The 14,961-nt window shown below is 39.2% G+C and overlaps 2 protein-coding genes across 2 annotated transcripts; one reads left to right on the top strand and one right to left on the bottom strand.

Annotated features, from left to right (window-relative positions):
- Positions 1–163: 163 nt before the first annotated feature.
- Positions 164–4,831, top strand: saraf (store-operated calcium entry-associated regulatory factor). The gene is made up of 7 exons (XM_042485126.2): positions 164–365; positions 1,040–1,218; positions 1,680–1,878; positions 1,959–2,270; positions 2,524–2,677; positions 2,784–2,878; positions 3,729–4,831. Exons 1-7 carry the CDS (start codon positions 299–301, stop codon positions 3,752–3,754), a joined length of 1,032 nt encoding a protein of 343 aa, XP_042341060.2. The 5' UTR covers positions 164–298; the 3' UTR covers positions 3,755–4,831.
- A 306-nt stretch (positions 4,832–5,137) lies between these two features.
- LOC121942046 (uncharacterized) lies at positions 5,138–14,548 on the bottom strand. The gene is made up of 8 exons (XM_042485125.2): positions 13,831–14,548; positions 11,345–13,042; positions 10,214–10,356; positions 7,824–8,116; positions 6,598–6,686; positions 6,403–6,505; positions 6,101–6,219; positions 5,138–6,015 (listed from the first exon to the last, which is right to left on the bottom strand). Exons 2-8 carry the CDS (start codon positions 12,941–12,943, stop codon positions 5,914–5,916), a joined length of 2,448 nt encoding a protein of 815 aa, XP_042341059.2. The 5' UTR covers positions 12,944–13,042; positions 13,831–14,548; the 3' UTR covers positions 5,138–5,913.
- Between the last annotated feature and the right edge of the window lie 413 nt (positions 14,549–14,961).

The following is a 14,961-nucleotide window of genomic DNA, read 5'->3' as shown; positions in this document are numbered from 1 at the left end:
ATAAATAAAAATAAAAACAGTCTTTCTGTTAAAATGCAAAAATCTATAAACCCAAAGTTGTTACAGGTTTCACGTTTTTACATCATTCATGGCTCCGGGTGCAGGTCTCTGAGGGTCGGATCAGCTGTCGTGCGCGTCCCTCATTGGTTCAGACGACAGCGAAAACAGCTGACGCAACCCGGAAGTTAAAGACTCGTGTTGTGTTGACCGTCAGCTGTTGTAGATAAAACGCAAAGAGACGTTTTCACTTTATTAACTTCTCAAATTATCAGTTCAGAGAAACTCACACGGCACGGAGATGAAACGCTTTATCACTGTTTTGCTGCAGTTTTTGTTGGTGGCGCAAATCAGGAGTTGGGATGGCGGTAGGTTTTTCTTCCCTCGACCTCTGCTTTAGCACAGTTTAATGCATTATTTATAATAATAATTTGTATTATTTTTAGGTAGCCGCTGTGTTTAGGAAATGTAAGCTACGTTAGCAAAACTTTGCAGACTTATTGAACATGTAGCAGCAACCGAAGAGACAAAACCACAACTTCCGGCAACAGCTTCAAACTGACTCAGTTCATTTTGAAACCAGAAACAATGTTATAGTTAGTTAGTTAGTTTGTTAGTAAAGGTTAAAGTTACAGTTACATATAAGGACAAACAAAACAAAACCGGTTACACAGGTTCAGACCAAGCAAAAATTTTCCACACGTCTCATAGCTGCTAAAATTAATATTTCTCAATTTTAGATATTAAGCTAACGTTATATGTTGTTTTATGTTCATATCAGTGACAATTATGCTTATTAAAATGCCAAGTAATTTCTTTAAAAATTCTGGTAGTTTAACCCACATTTTGACGTACACTGGTCAGTATTTTCCACAAAAATAAAATGATTAATTTCATATCAGTGTGTAGTTTGTTATGCCTAAACCTGCTGCTTCACCACTTTGTCTCATTGGTAAAACCTATTATTTTCTGTTTTAGCAGAAATGTGAAATTATAAATTATGATATAATGGAAATGTCTTTTTCTCCTCTCCTCACTGCAGGCAGCGTGCTGCTGCGGGACGTCCAGGTGTTGACTCTTTACAAGGACCGTTACACCACAGCGAGGCGCTCCAGCCCTGTTCCTCAGCTCCAGTGTGTTGGAGGCTCCGCGGGATGCCATGCCTTTGTCCCACATGTGGTCCAGTGTCAGAACAAAGGCTGGGACGGGGTGGATGTCCAGGTGAGCAGGGAGACTGTGGACGACCGTTAGGGCAGCGAGATGAGGGGTTCAGAGTGTAACGTCTGCTCAGAGGTTGGGCTAATAAGACATTTCATGTTTTATGTCATAGTAAACATTTGGGCAAAATAAAATTGTCCTCTTTCAATTTTGGTTATTGGAAAAGAAGTCTTAAAATTCATTCTGACTGGCATTAAAAAAATCTTTGAAAGTCTTAAATCTGTGTTACTTTTCAATGTCTGTCGCTTAACCCTTAAGTTAAAATTGCATACATTGTGGACTAAAACAGTTTTATTATTAAAATTCTGCTAAAGTGCTGCTTGTTCAGACTTAGATTTTAGTTTTTCCAATGCAAGGAGGTGTGACTGTAGACTGAGGTAAACCACATGTCAACCACGTGTGAAGAACATTCATCCTTGGTGTGTTTGAATATGAGAAAATTCGATGTGTCCCCGCCCTCACAGTGGGAGTGTAAGACTGATATGGACAACGCCTACCGATTTGGTCGCATCGAGGTGAGCTGTGAGGGCTACAGCCACCCTGCTGACGCCCACATACTGAAGGGCTCCTGCGGGCTCGAGTACACGCTGGAGCTGACCGCAGAGGGCCGCAGGTCGACTCAAGGCAGCTGGGGCTCCCACGGTGGATTCAAGGGGTTCGGAGGTAGAAGGACAGAGATGTGAAGTTTTAGCCGTGTTAACTCGGGGCAGAGATATTTATCTTCTTCCGTGTGTCTGTCTCAGGTCTCGGGGGTCTTGCCTCCAGTTTTTTTAGCAATTTCTTCGGAAATCAGCATCAGCGCCACCAGCACAACCAGCAGAGTCATCAGAACCATCAGAGCCGTCAGAGCTCTTATCCCACAGGCGGCGAGGACTCAGGAAGCCTGCTGGTGGTCGCTTTTCTGCTGCTTTTAGCTTTTGGCGTCTACAAGCTGTTTCTCAGTGGAAACACAGCTCAGTGGGGGCAGGACGGCAGACAAGCTGGTTACCCCGGAGATAATTACCATGGCTCCGCCGCAGGACCACCACCCCCGGGATTCAAACCTGACTTCACAGGTAGCTGATGCAGAATGAGTAATAAAATACATAAACAAATATAAATACATACATTTGTTAATAATAACAGATTAAAAATAAATAAACATTTGATAGTCTGTCTTGCCATAAAACATTTAGAAATACATCTTTTTTGTGTGAATATGCAGGATTGTTCTTTTCTCATATAAACTATCTGGATTATCTCGGTAGTTTGAGGTAAGATTTCAGTCACTCTGCTGAAATCTTGAATCTGTTCTTGTTTTGTGTGAAGGTAATCATGGCGGCAACCCAGGCTACGGTTTCCATAGTGACTACACTCACGGATCACAGTACCCAGGAGGCCACGCTCGTCCGGGCACGGGCGGAGGCTTCTGGACGGGCATGGGAACAGGAGGGGTGCTGGGATACCTGTTTGGTCGTCAGAGGTCAGTAAGGAGACGGAGCGAGGACATCACTTGTACTGAAAAAAGCAGGAATTCATCCACTTCCACTCTGCTCAGAGCTCTCAGGTTATTTGTGTTTGTTTTGCAGAAACCAGCCGTACAACCATAACTCCTACGGCTACGCTGACAGCAGACGTCCTGCTGCCGGAGGCTCAGACTCCTCTGGGACACGCACCGCCTCAGGTAGGAGGACTGCACCTGAGCTAACAGAGCAGCATACAGACACATATGTAATCAGTCAGTTTACACGCAGGATCAACCTGTTACCTCCCGATACTGTGCCGAAATCACAATACGCTTTAGGTTGTGTTGCTACACCCCAATATAATATATATGATTGGACGGTGGGGTAAAAAGTGACAACATTTTACTCTATGTTGAACATTTTTTCACTCTTGGTGAAAAATAAATGCTACACTTGCAGCCCTCATCTCACGATAGACGCTCAGCACCTTGATGCTGCTGGTGTTTGTAGCATAGCGTAAATACAAGGTGCTCCTATTGCAAAGAAGTGAAAAAATACACTGGCTGCAGAAAAAACGCTCTTCTTATCGAAGAGTCAAATCAGAGCTGTCCCTGCTGCTGCACTTGTGCCCATCTACCAGGTGTTGGTTGTGTTTTGTGCTGGCAGGCATTTTTCTCATTTCGTGGGCATTTAAAGGCAGACCAGAACACTTGTGCTGCCACATCAAGTCCGCAAGAATTGCATCTCCGGTAAATCTGGTACTGGAGAAAATCAACTACCGTCACGTTTACAGAACTTTGGCATCGACTTGATGTCAAAGTATCGGTTCTTTTGACATATCTATAATTTCCAGCGTAAAGGTGAACCTCGAGCGCATTAAATGAAAACACAATGACGTTCCAAACCTGGGTTCAGAGGAGAGAAAATCACTGCCCTTTCGGTTTGTGGCCACACCAGATATCAGAGCTGTTGACGTTGTTGAATGTCGTGAGTTTGCAGTGGATGTCTTCAGTAGCATCCAGAGACTTGGCGTAGTGCAGCTGGCTGACTAACGTCTTTGTTTGTCAGGATTTGGAGGAACCAAGAGAAGATAGAAGCTGTGGAAGTGAACACACGATGGACGGCTGTGAGAATATTAAAAGACGAGGTTAGTGTCGGCTTTTTGAAGGTCCAACGTGACAAAAGCACAATGAGACGACCGTCTCTCCTCGCAGGGATGAACTTACCTGTCAGACAGTAACATTTCTACTCAGATCTGCGTTTTTCTGGAGAGTCGCTCTGATGTCGGCTACTGACAGGAGGCCCTTTTGAGTGTTAGCTTGAACGTTAACTTTTATGAGTTTTAGTATGATGGTCTTGCAGATGTTAATTGACTTTGCAGGCAAGATGACATATCTGAGTGTGAATGATAAAAAAATTTATATATTTTGTTCATTGTTTTCTCTTGTTGAAGGATATAGCTGTCTTTGTTTTCTCTCTGCACTTTGTTTTCTAATCAGCTGTTGTTTCTCTTTGCATGAATGTTCAGCCTCAGCAGCAGAGCGAAATCTGTAAAAACTGTAGCTCCTTTTGCATTCACATAAAATAAAAAGCAGATGTGCAGCTAAGAATATGCACACAACAGAGGCAGGAATCAAGACAGACATTATTGAACTGGTTAATCAGTAAATGCTGAGTAAAGGACTGTCCGACTGTCCTGGGGCAAGTAAAATGCCACACTGGGCAGGTTAACCTTGCAACTCAATTTCCCGATTCGGCAAGTGGCTAAAAAAGAAACATCGTTGTTTCCCGATGTGACGATGAGTGTACCGGTATTTGCTTCCTTCTCATCTCTGTGGACAGTTGCACATGTGCAAAAAACAATGAGTCTTTATTTGATAACCGCTAAATACATAAATAAAATAATTTGTAAAAGGGCAATAAAAACTGATTTCGGGAGAGTAGATATCTGACCCACTTGCTGAAGTACTTGCCTGACTGGGCAAGAGAAAAAACCCACTAATTCACTCATCATTCTTTATTAGCCCTCACGCTTTTGCCTTCCGGGTAATTTAATGAATGAATTTTAAATGTGTATAGCATTTTGAACCTGAACCTATTAAGTGTAAGAGGACATGATGTGTGATATTTTGGTAACTAGCTAATAAAAAGAGAAATTAAAAAAATGAAAACTGCGTCAGCTGAGTGAAGAGCAGCTGTTTGTCAACTGTGTTTGATGAACGAGCAGCAGCGCCCTCTGTAGTCCACAAACTAAAGTGCAACAGCTGCACCCTTCATGTAGTGTGTGTGTGTGTGTGTGTGTGTGTGTGTGTGTGTGTGTGTGTGTGTGTGTGTGTGTGTGTGTGTGTGTGTGTGTGTGTGTGTGTGTGTGTGTGAGTGTGTGTGTGTGTGTGTGTGAGTGTGTGTGTGTGTGTGTGTGTGTGTGTGTGTGTTTGTTTGTGTGTTGTCTTTCTAAGGAGACTGAATTAACACAGCAATGACAAGGAGCCACAACAACATTTACTCCTGTGCTGTGGAGCATAAAGGACTTCAAAAGACGATTATTAAACCAAATGTAAAAAAACTCAGAAAGCAAATCAATTCTATACATTTCATGTAAGTGACAAGCTTCAGAGAACTGATGTAATTTTCCAGATTTACACTAAATATATAAATAAATGGTGAAGTAAATACATAAACAAATAATTGCAAAAGCATAAATGAATGAATAAACAAGTAAATGTTGAAAATGATACAACACCTTTCATACAGTCATGCAGCCCAAAGTGCTTCACAGAGCAGGATTAATACAACACAGAAAAAGTAACAAGTAAATAAAAAAAAAATAAAAAAAACAATTAAATAAATAAAAGTTAAATAATAATATATAATATATTAGTAGTAAAGATAATACTTAGAAACAGAGGCACCATTAAATAAAAGCCAAGTTAAAAAGATATGTCTTCGGGTATTTTTAAAAAATGTCTCTCACGTGCTCTGTCCGGGAGAGATGTCTACATGTTTTTTCAACTCTACATGTCTACCTTAAAGTAATGCCATATTTCTCATCAGCTACCAATAATTTCATCACTTAATATTAATGATTATTATGTAGGTCGCTTAGATGAACGTTGTTTCTTTTGTTTTGACATGCTGAAGAATAATTAAATTTATTAGTATGACAAAAAAAGTTAGTGGTGGTATTGCAGCAGAGATCAGACCAGGAAAAAAATAGCTTTGTTTTAATAATTGTTATAAAACGGTGAAGCATCCTCTAGGTTCCTTGGTCCTCCTTCGGCTGTGCTGCTCTCAGGATGGTTTTATCCTTCAGAGCCGACTTTATCTTTGCCAGACTTCTGGGACTGCTTCCTCCACTCTGACACACACACAAAGAGACAACACCAAAACATCAGACGAAGAAGATTAATCAAAACAGTGACAAAAAAGTTCCTTGCTCTAACCTTGACTGTGGGGGGCTGCTGCTCCGCCTCTCGTCCTGAGGCTGGGACGCAGTAGAAGACGGAGGCAGGGAAGACTTGTTGTGGAGAGGTGGAGGAGAGAGATAGCCTGATGACGTTTGCTGCAAAATAAGACTCATGTTATTCGTCTATTTATTGCCTCATATTATAGAAACATATTCCATCATACTTTCTATTATTTTCAGTTTTGTACTTAGTGTCAGACTTCAGATTGTGTTGGACAGCATAAACTGCATTATAGTTTTCTATGTAGAGGTATATTCGACACCAAATTACTGTCTGACCGTGGTTTTTATCACCACGTCGTGCCCGTGCTGCTCTGCGTCTCCGCTTCTTGCTCAGCTTGATGAGATATTTCTGAACTGAACTGTCCAGAAGCGCCTGAGACTAGTAGAGAGAGACAAATAAATATGACAGTGAAGATCTGATATTTAACACAAAATATGGAAACGACACATTGTTTTGAACTTGTCACAGACCTTAATATCAGAAAAATGGATGTGTGTGACTTTAGGCTGCACAGGCGGGATAAACATCACTGTATCATAAATGCCTTTGGTCCTGGGACCTTTTTGGAAGAATCAAAACAAAAACACACCAACGAATTAATTCAGAGAAATCAATGAGCATAGTTTTAATAACACTAAAAAATACAGAAATATCAGGAGTGAGGTTTAGTTTGGTTCAATGATTCTGAAAATACTTTATTTTAATGAGACTTTTTGTGTGAGTGTCTGTTTTTATGTTGTTGTTTTTTTTTTCTTTTTTTCTTTCTGTTGTGTGTGGACGACAACTGTGGAAAGAGTAGCTGCAACGTCTGAAATGGAGATCCGAATAAAGAATAAAGTTCCAGTTTTGATAGTTTTGAATTGGACATGACCTGCGAAGGAGTGCAGTTTTTGTGATGCTGGCCAGTGCAGACACTAAAATTTGTTTTATGGTCTTTTGAAGTCTGGAAACCTTAAAAATTTAAATAATTTTCTCATTTTGAATCAAACTGAATTGTTAGAGGAAATGAAACAATGACAAAATGTCCTGCATTTACAGGGTTTCTGCAGATCTTGAAAAAGTCTTCAAAAACACTGAATTTATTAATTTAAAAAATAGGGCCATGATTGATATTAAAATGTATTAAAAAATATTAAAAGTATTTAAATGCTTGGGAAGTACGATCATAAGAATCCTTTTTTTCTGACTCTGGATTGTAAAACCTCAAAACAAACATGTATTTGTCTGCTTGTAGTTATTGTTGTAACAGTGTTTTATACTGCCCTCTTGACCAAGAAGACTCTTGAAAAAGAAATTTTAAATCTCAATGAGACTTAAATAAAAAGACTGGTTAAATAAAGGATATATATTAAAAAATTTTTTTAAAAATGCCCGAATGCCTCTCATATGAAGATCAGGCAGATCAGAGACGTGGAACCACAACACTCATATTTTGTTTCCAGGGGGATGATCGACTGTCTGCAAGCCAACTGTCAGTGTGCCCGGCACGACATGAGGACGCACAAATTCACTGAAAACTGGTAAGATTTTGTTCTGTGGCTTAAACTGGTACAAGGTGATGCACAAAGCTTGGTGTATTTAATGCAAAAAGTTTAGTGAGTATTTCTCTTTTTTTCCAAGATAATCAATCCACCTGACAGGTGTGGCCAATCAGGATTAAACAGCATGATTACTACACAGTAAACTGTGCACTTACTCATCGGAGTGGTTGGTACGGCAGCACTGGGGGTCCTGTTCATCTCCTGTTGCTCTTCTATATTTGAACGATGCATATCTTCATAAACAGGCTCCTCCTCTGGGACAGCAGGGTTTTCGTCACACACATCTGGAGTGAACAGGAAGTCTCCGCAGGGCTCTGCTGTTTCAGGTGAGTCAGGGGGGTCAGGTGTGGCGCTCTGGTCTCTGCTCAGAAACTGGAACCAGTCGTCTCCTGACAGCACCTCCTCCACCAGCTTCACTGGACTGCACACTTTGAAGGAGCTGAAAGGACTGTGTGCAAATTAAGAGAAAATTAATAATCATTCATATAAATAGCTCACGTTTTAAGTGTTTATTGCCTGCTGATAAAACATCAGTTGGCACATTAGAGGCACAACAAAAAATCCTTAACATACTCAATATGAATGATTTTTCCTGACAGAGAAAAGGGTATCACATTTCTTTAAAAAATTCCCAAAATGTCCTGGAATAGTTCGACATTTTTGAGAATACTCTCGTTCACTATTTAGCGGAGGCTTAAATGGCGGGATCAATACCACACTCATATCTGTCAGTTAGATATGATAGCACAAAGAAAGGGGAAACAGCTCGCTCGACTCTGTCCGATGGTAACACTGGGACCTCTAAAGCCGACAACACGCATCTTGTTTGTTTAGTATTGCAAAAATTGAAGTGTAAAATTGACAGAATCAGGTTAGCTGTTTTCTTTTTGAATCCAGTCTGTTAAACTAAACTAACTTTCAGCTGGCTAAAGCCTCACAGAGACGTGAGTGATGTCAATCGTCCTGTATAGTGGAATGAACGTTTATTTACTCAACTGCTGTACTAAAGTTACAATTTGAGGTACTTTTACTTTTCTTGAAGTTGTCTTTTCATGCCACTTTCTACATTTAAGAGGAAATACTTTTTCTTTGTTTATATTATAAATTGTTAGGGTAGCCTATTTTTTTGACTGCACTATGACTATCTGAACAGTCACAGCTACCAGTGACAGGACAGGTGTTTCATTTTGGGTTTTGGTGGAACTGGTTTTGAAGGGTTGTGGACAAGTTTTGAGAAGTGCTGTCATTTTGGAAACACTGGTTCTTTTTTTGTCATTTTCTCTTCTGTTAACCCTTTGAAGTTTTTTTTTTCTTTAGAAAGTAAGAAAAAAGGCAACAAGCAACTTAACAAAGCATGGCCCGAAAGTTAGTAATGTTAAGTAATAAAAGAAAAACAAACAAAAAAAAGTGCTGGGAAAAAAATATTTACTGTATTTATAACATGATTATAAATATAAAATTATAATTATAAATATAGTCTTTGGGACATTTTTCCCATTTTTTGGGATAATTTTCTCATAATCCTCCCCTCTAAACTATTTTTATGGACACTTTACTCAGGCTTTAAACAGCCAAATGGCATGTGAAAGGCATCTGAATGCAGCACAAAAAATGTCAATCCAGATTCCAGAGGGCTGTGTGTGATCTGTTATGAAAAAATGTGCCAAAGCAATCAGAAAAACTGTCAAGAGTCTTCGTTAATTGAAGAACCAGTTTCCAGCTACATTCCAGGTCACAGCGTTATGAACATGACTCTGTGTGTGTGTGTGTGTGTGTGTGTGTGTGTGTGTGTGAGAGAGAGAGAGACAGAGAGAGACAAAGAAAAGAAGGAAGTTACAACAAGGAAACACAGCCAGTAAGAATGATTGATAGCTTTATGCAGGATAGATAATCAACACTAACGAGGAAGAACGATTAAACAGAAGATTAGATTTCACTCTGTTACACGCCTCTGGCTTTAGCAGCTAAATGTTGTATCCCAGCAATTTACTTTGGCACTCATAGTCAGTTATTGGATTTGCAAGAGACATATTAAACAAAGGATGGCAAAAATATACCGACCAGAGGCTGAGGGGCGGGGGTGAAAAATGTAAAATGGAACCAGCCCACAGCAGCCCTGTCAGAATAAAAAATGGCACTGCACATGTCTGCAAACCATGGATATGTTAAATTATTTAGTTTCATACATATCAAATCAACAATTTTAAAGTGACATAATTTAGATTACATTATATGAGCTGAGTTTCTGAAGGTAATTTCAACCAAAACATGTTGTTTTTTTTAAAAATATAAATTGTTATTACTCTTTTTTCCTAATATGCACAAAAAACTAAACTAAATATGTTTCAGCCAAGTATCAACTGAAACAGAGTAACAAACGTCACTAATCTCTTAATATTCTGGCATTAGTTTATTATTTTAATTCTTAAACTGATATAATTAGTTAAACATACTGAATTAAAAACACATTTTACTGTAGCTGAACTGACTGTATGTATGCCGTATGTATGTGTGAGAGATAACGTGGGTATGAGTGTGTTTTCACCTGTCAGATGTTGCATTTCGTCTTTCAGTCTTCCTCTCTATCAGCTCAGCGTGTGTCTCTGTTAGTGTTGGTTGGTCTGCATCTTCACCCTCCCCATCATCATCATCCTTTATCTCTCCTTCCTGCCCATAACTCCTTTCATCCTTGATAATAATGATGAGAAAAAAGACTTAAAGACTACAACGTATTGTTTTTGTGCCATCACAGCTGGTCTACAGTCTAAAAAAAGTATGCATTAGGAGAAGTTAAGTATTTACAATGAGACGTCTTATGAGAAATCTTGATATGTCTGGGAATGTAGACTCAAACACCAGCTGTGCATGCACCAGAAAGTTAAACTGGATGCTTGATTTGTGCGCTGTACATTTTGATGCTTTCCTTGGTTGTACACTAAGAGGTCGCAAAGACTATTTTCTTATTCTATTTCCTGTTTTTCAGCCAAATGTAACACACGAAGGAGCTCTTTTACTTGTTATCAAAAGGTTGCCATTATGTTTTCTAGTACCTCAGATTGCAGCATTTATAGAAACATGTGGGCTCGCCGCATCCAAGTCTGCAGCTGTCCAGATCCATCCTATGGTACGATCAAGGCTTAAAAGGGTTAAATTAGATAATGCTTAAATGTCTTGTTTTAGAGGGAAGTTTGGAGGACTTGCTGATCAGGTAAGAAGTTTGAGTCTACTGATATTTTTCTTTACAAACGGCTACGTTTGAGTCAGATCAAAAATACAAAAAGAAAGTTGTCTTCTTGAAATCCCTGCTGCTGTATTAGTGAACCGCTCAGCATCCAGGACAAGGCTCTTACTTCTTGAAACATTCAATGTTTTTCTTGCAGCATTTTCCTTGACTCAACCTTTCTAAAATGCTCTATAACAGACATGATGAGTAAAGTGTTGTAAATTTACTTTTATGTAAGAGCTCCTCTACTTTTTCTTTTGTCTACATACTACACCTATACATGCTCTTGTAGAACTGCATGATCACCGACATCAGAAAAAAGCCCAGCACCTTAAAGTTGAAGGCTGTGGCTTTATTGATATGATATTGCTGTGCATGACTGAGACTATTGGACAAAGACACATTTCAGAGAGGCCGGCTGGCAAAATAAAAGGAGGATGAAGTGAAACATACCTCTCTTACTCTGTTTATTTCCATCTCTTCTATTTTGAGTCTTCTTCTTTCTTCTCTTCCATCTTTCAGTCTATCAATCATCTTCTTGGCAAGCTTTTTCACTTTGCCTTTTGTGTTGGTCCTTTGCTTCAGCTCTCCATCTGGAAGTGTCCCAGCAATTACTTGTGTGTCCTCTGACCTCTGCAGCCCTCGCTGACCAGGGTCCAACTTTGTCCCCAACACCACGGCCCCTTTGCATCCAGATGGCAATTTAGAAATCACTTGATCAGATATCTGGATTTCTTTGCTGATTTCTGTCCAGTTTAGTCTCTCTGTGGTTGAGTCTGTCCCTATAGGGTTTTCCCAAGCTGGAGCCACCCTTTGAAGACCAGGTCGGACTTGCCCATTTGCTTTGTTCTGGTATTGTTTTCTTGGGTGCTGAGACTGACAATCAGGAGTTTGGTTCTTAGCTGCGATTATAGATGTTGGTCTGTCCAAACAAGGGAGCTGGAGACATAATTTGAGGATGGACTCCATTGGTGTTTGTCCTAGATGGGAGGGCATTTCTGTCATGGCTGAAGTGGTAAACTCGGTATCTTTGGGATCTCTGTTTAACTTACTGCTGTCCATTCTTTCTTCTTCATATTCATCCCTTTCCTTGTCCACAAAGTCTGTCCAGTGTTCATTCTCCAGCTGTCTTCTCTCCTTTTCCGCTTCTATTCCAGCCCTCAAGGTACTGTAGAGCTGTGGAGGTTTGACAGGTGGTTTTGGGGGACGATTTCGAGGTGGTTTTGGAGGGGGCTGTACTGGAATCGTTGGTTCTGGTTTTGCTGAAACTGTGGACGTACAGTCTCTGTTGGTTGCCCCCATGTTAGTTTCTTCATCTGGGATAAGGTCTGAGCATTCCTTTCCTAACGGGGATACATTTTCTGTCATTGTTGGAAAGGTCGACCCAATATTACCATGATCATCTTCTTCCTTCCCCTTGTCCTCTCCAAATTTGTCTGTAAATATGACTAAGATCTGTCGCGGAGGCTTTCCAACATCCAGATGACGTTCTGATGTTTCCTTATTCTCTTTCGTCTTTTCATTTCTTTCAGTTACGTCGTGCTCCGGTCTGTTCCTCTCAGCCCTTTGTAATTTATTTGGCTCTGGAGTTTGTATAGGTGATTTAGTAAAGGGTCTTAGAGGAGGCAATGGCATGTCCAGTGCTTCCCCTTGGATAAGATCCAAGCATTGATTGTTAATTTTAACTCCACCCAATGCAGGAGACGTCCAGCATGCCAACGAATTCGAAGGTTTATTCTCTTTGTTGAAGACTTTTAGTTGTGGGCTCTGGCTTAAAGTTTTCTCAAATGCAGGTGACGTCTTGTAACATTTGGGGGGTAATGGGGGAGAAAGTGCCGATGCTGAATCCATCAGCTCCCCAACAGGACAAATGAGTAGACCTGGATCTGATAGGACAATGTAATTCACATCCTGGTCCTTTTCAGCCACGCTGGTGTTTTGCATTTTGGGTTGAGGACAGACTTTTGGACTGTCAATTTCATTGTCTTCTTTGGGATAATTTCTTTCTTTCAAGTCTAAGCTTGGTGGAGTATCATCAGAGTTAAGCTCCATATTTACAGGCAGCGATTCTGTGGGTGAATTGTTTGAGCGTGTGGCTGTGTCCCGTTGTATTCTCAGTGTGACTGAATGCTGTGTCTGCAGGTTACTTTTCTAGAGTGTCACAGTGTAATGTGAAAGAGACAGAAAGAAAGAACATAATTCATTATCCACATAACATACTTAAGTACTATCAGAGGCAAGCCATAGCATGATTTAGTAGCAACATTAATGAATAAAAAAGCCTTCCCTTACATTTTTCTGATCTGCAGGATATATATATATGCTATATGCTCAAGTCTTGCATGATCCGTTAAGGAGTGATGTAATAATTTGCTAAACTGGAGAAAGCAATTGCAATTAAAGCTGCAGCAGATTAAAGCTGCAGCAGAGTTATTCTAATAATGACAATGGAATTATGGAATAACTATATGTATTGCATATTCAAAATTGTGTTACAGAATTATAAATTTAAGCACCTTTTCCAGGCTATATACATATTTTCTTGTGATTCTTTTACTTTTACTTTTTTTAAACTTGTTTTTGTTTGTCTTCTAACTTCAAGGTAATTGTCTTGTACTTTTAATTATTTACACTATTTTTGTAATTTTTGGGTCATTTCCTTTTTCCTTATTTCCTTTTTTTGCTTATTGCCTTTTCCTATATTACTGATAGAAATCAAGCCTGTTTGCTTAGGTTTCAAAGGGTTAATTTAAGCTACTTGGTGTTCCTATCTATATTCATATCTATATCCTACCTATATTTGATATTTTTCCATTATAGTATAAAATTACTGCAGCACAATCTTGACAGAGCAACACTAACATTTCATTACAGTGGGCTATGACTCTTTGTCAACACACGTTTTCCTAAAAAATCATATAACAGGTGCAGTCTCTTACCTCTTTCGTCTGTTAATTCACTTAACCCTCCTCCTTAGTGCATGTTCCTTTGTCGCATACTCTATGTCTGTCTGCCACCTGTGTTTGAGTCACCTTTAATTTTATACTGGTTCATGTTTTTTTATCCCTCCTTCCGTCTGTCTCAGGTTTTCCTCATGCCCTGTGGTCATACCGCAGTATCATTAACTGACATAACCTGTTCTGCCTTATGCACTTTTTTTACTCTCTAGTTTCTCCTCTTTATTGTGGTTATCAGAGAGATACCTTTTATCTTTGTGTGTGTGTGTGTGTGTGTGTGTGTAAGGCAAGCAGCAATACATGCATGCATGTGATGAACAAGGAAGGCAAAAACAGACAAAATTCTTGATGAATTTAAATAAATGGGGTCCACGTTTAACAACAGCAAAACTATGGGCATATTTTTGTGTCCAGTAGCATTATTTCCTTTTAAAATAACTAATGAGTTACATTACTTTATGCTATAAAACCTATTTAGTTTGAACACATTTTCAATACATTCAACTAATGTATATTATTTCATGTTTTGGCATTTCAAATCCCCAAAATGTGAGGTGGCGCAACCGTCCATATTAAATAAATTCTAAATAAAATACTATGGCATGATCCTATGTTTTAAACCTTTAAAATAACCAAATTTTCGAAACAGCCAGTACCCAGGCCAGTAATCAAGATGGCGATTTGAATTTGAATTTGAAAAGTTCATATTGGCATCTCAGACCCTCAAAATGTAAGATGGTGCAACCGTCTATGCACATGAAAAGAGTAAGAAATCTATTAAAATTTGTATTTTATTGATAATAAATTTAAAATAAAATACTATGGCATGATCCTATGATTTAAACCTTTAAAATAATCTCAGATTTCACAAATATAAATAGTTTCAAAGTTTTTTTCTTGAATTTTTTTTCCCCAACAATTTGTATGATCTCAAATGCCAGGGTGGCATAACCATAAACAATAGAAACAACCAACAGGTTTTGCATCATCAAGAGGAACCCAAGTGACCTTTATGGCTTAGTGAAAGAGTTGGTAGATGTATCTCAAATATTGAGAAAACGTTGTTTAGACTTTTTTTTCTATGTATCGTACTACCGAGCCAATGAAGTTCTA

This window comes from Plectropomus leopardus, chromosome 3, assembly GCF_026936395.1.
Source record: "Plectropomus leopardus strain MGB_pleo_1.0 chromosome 3, ASM2693639v1, whole genome shotgun sequence".
In the NCBI taxonomy this organism is placed as follows: domain Eukaryota; kingdom Metazoa; phylum Chordata; class Actinopteri; order Perciformes; family Serranidae; genus Plectropomus; species Plectropomus leopardus.
This window is presented reverse-complemented; position numbering and strand designations above follow the sequence as displayed.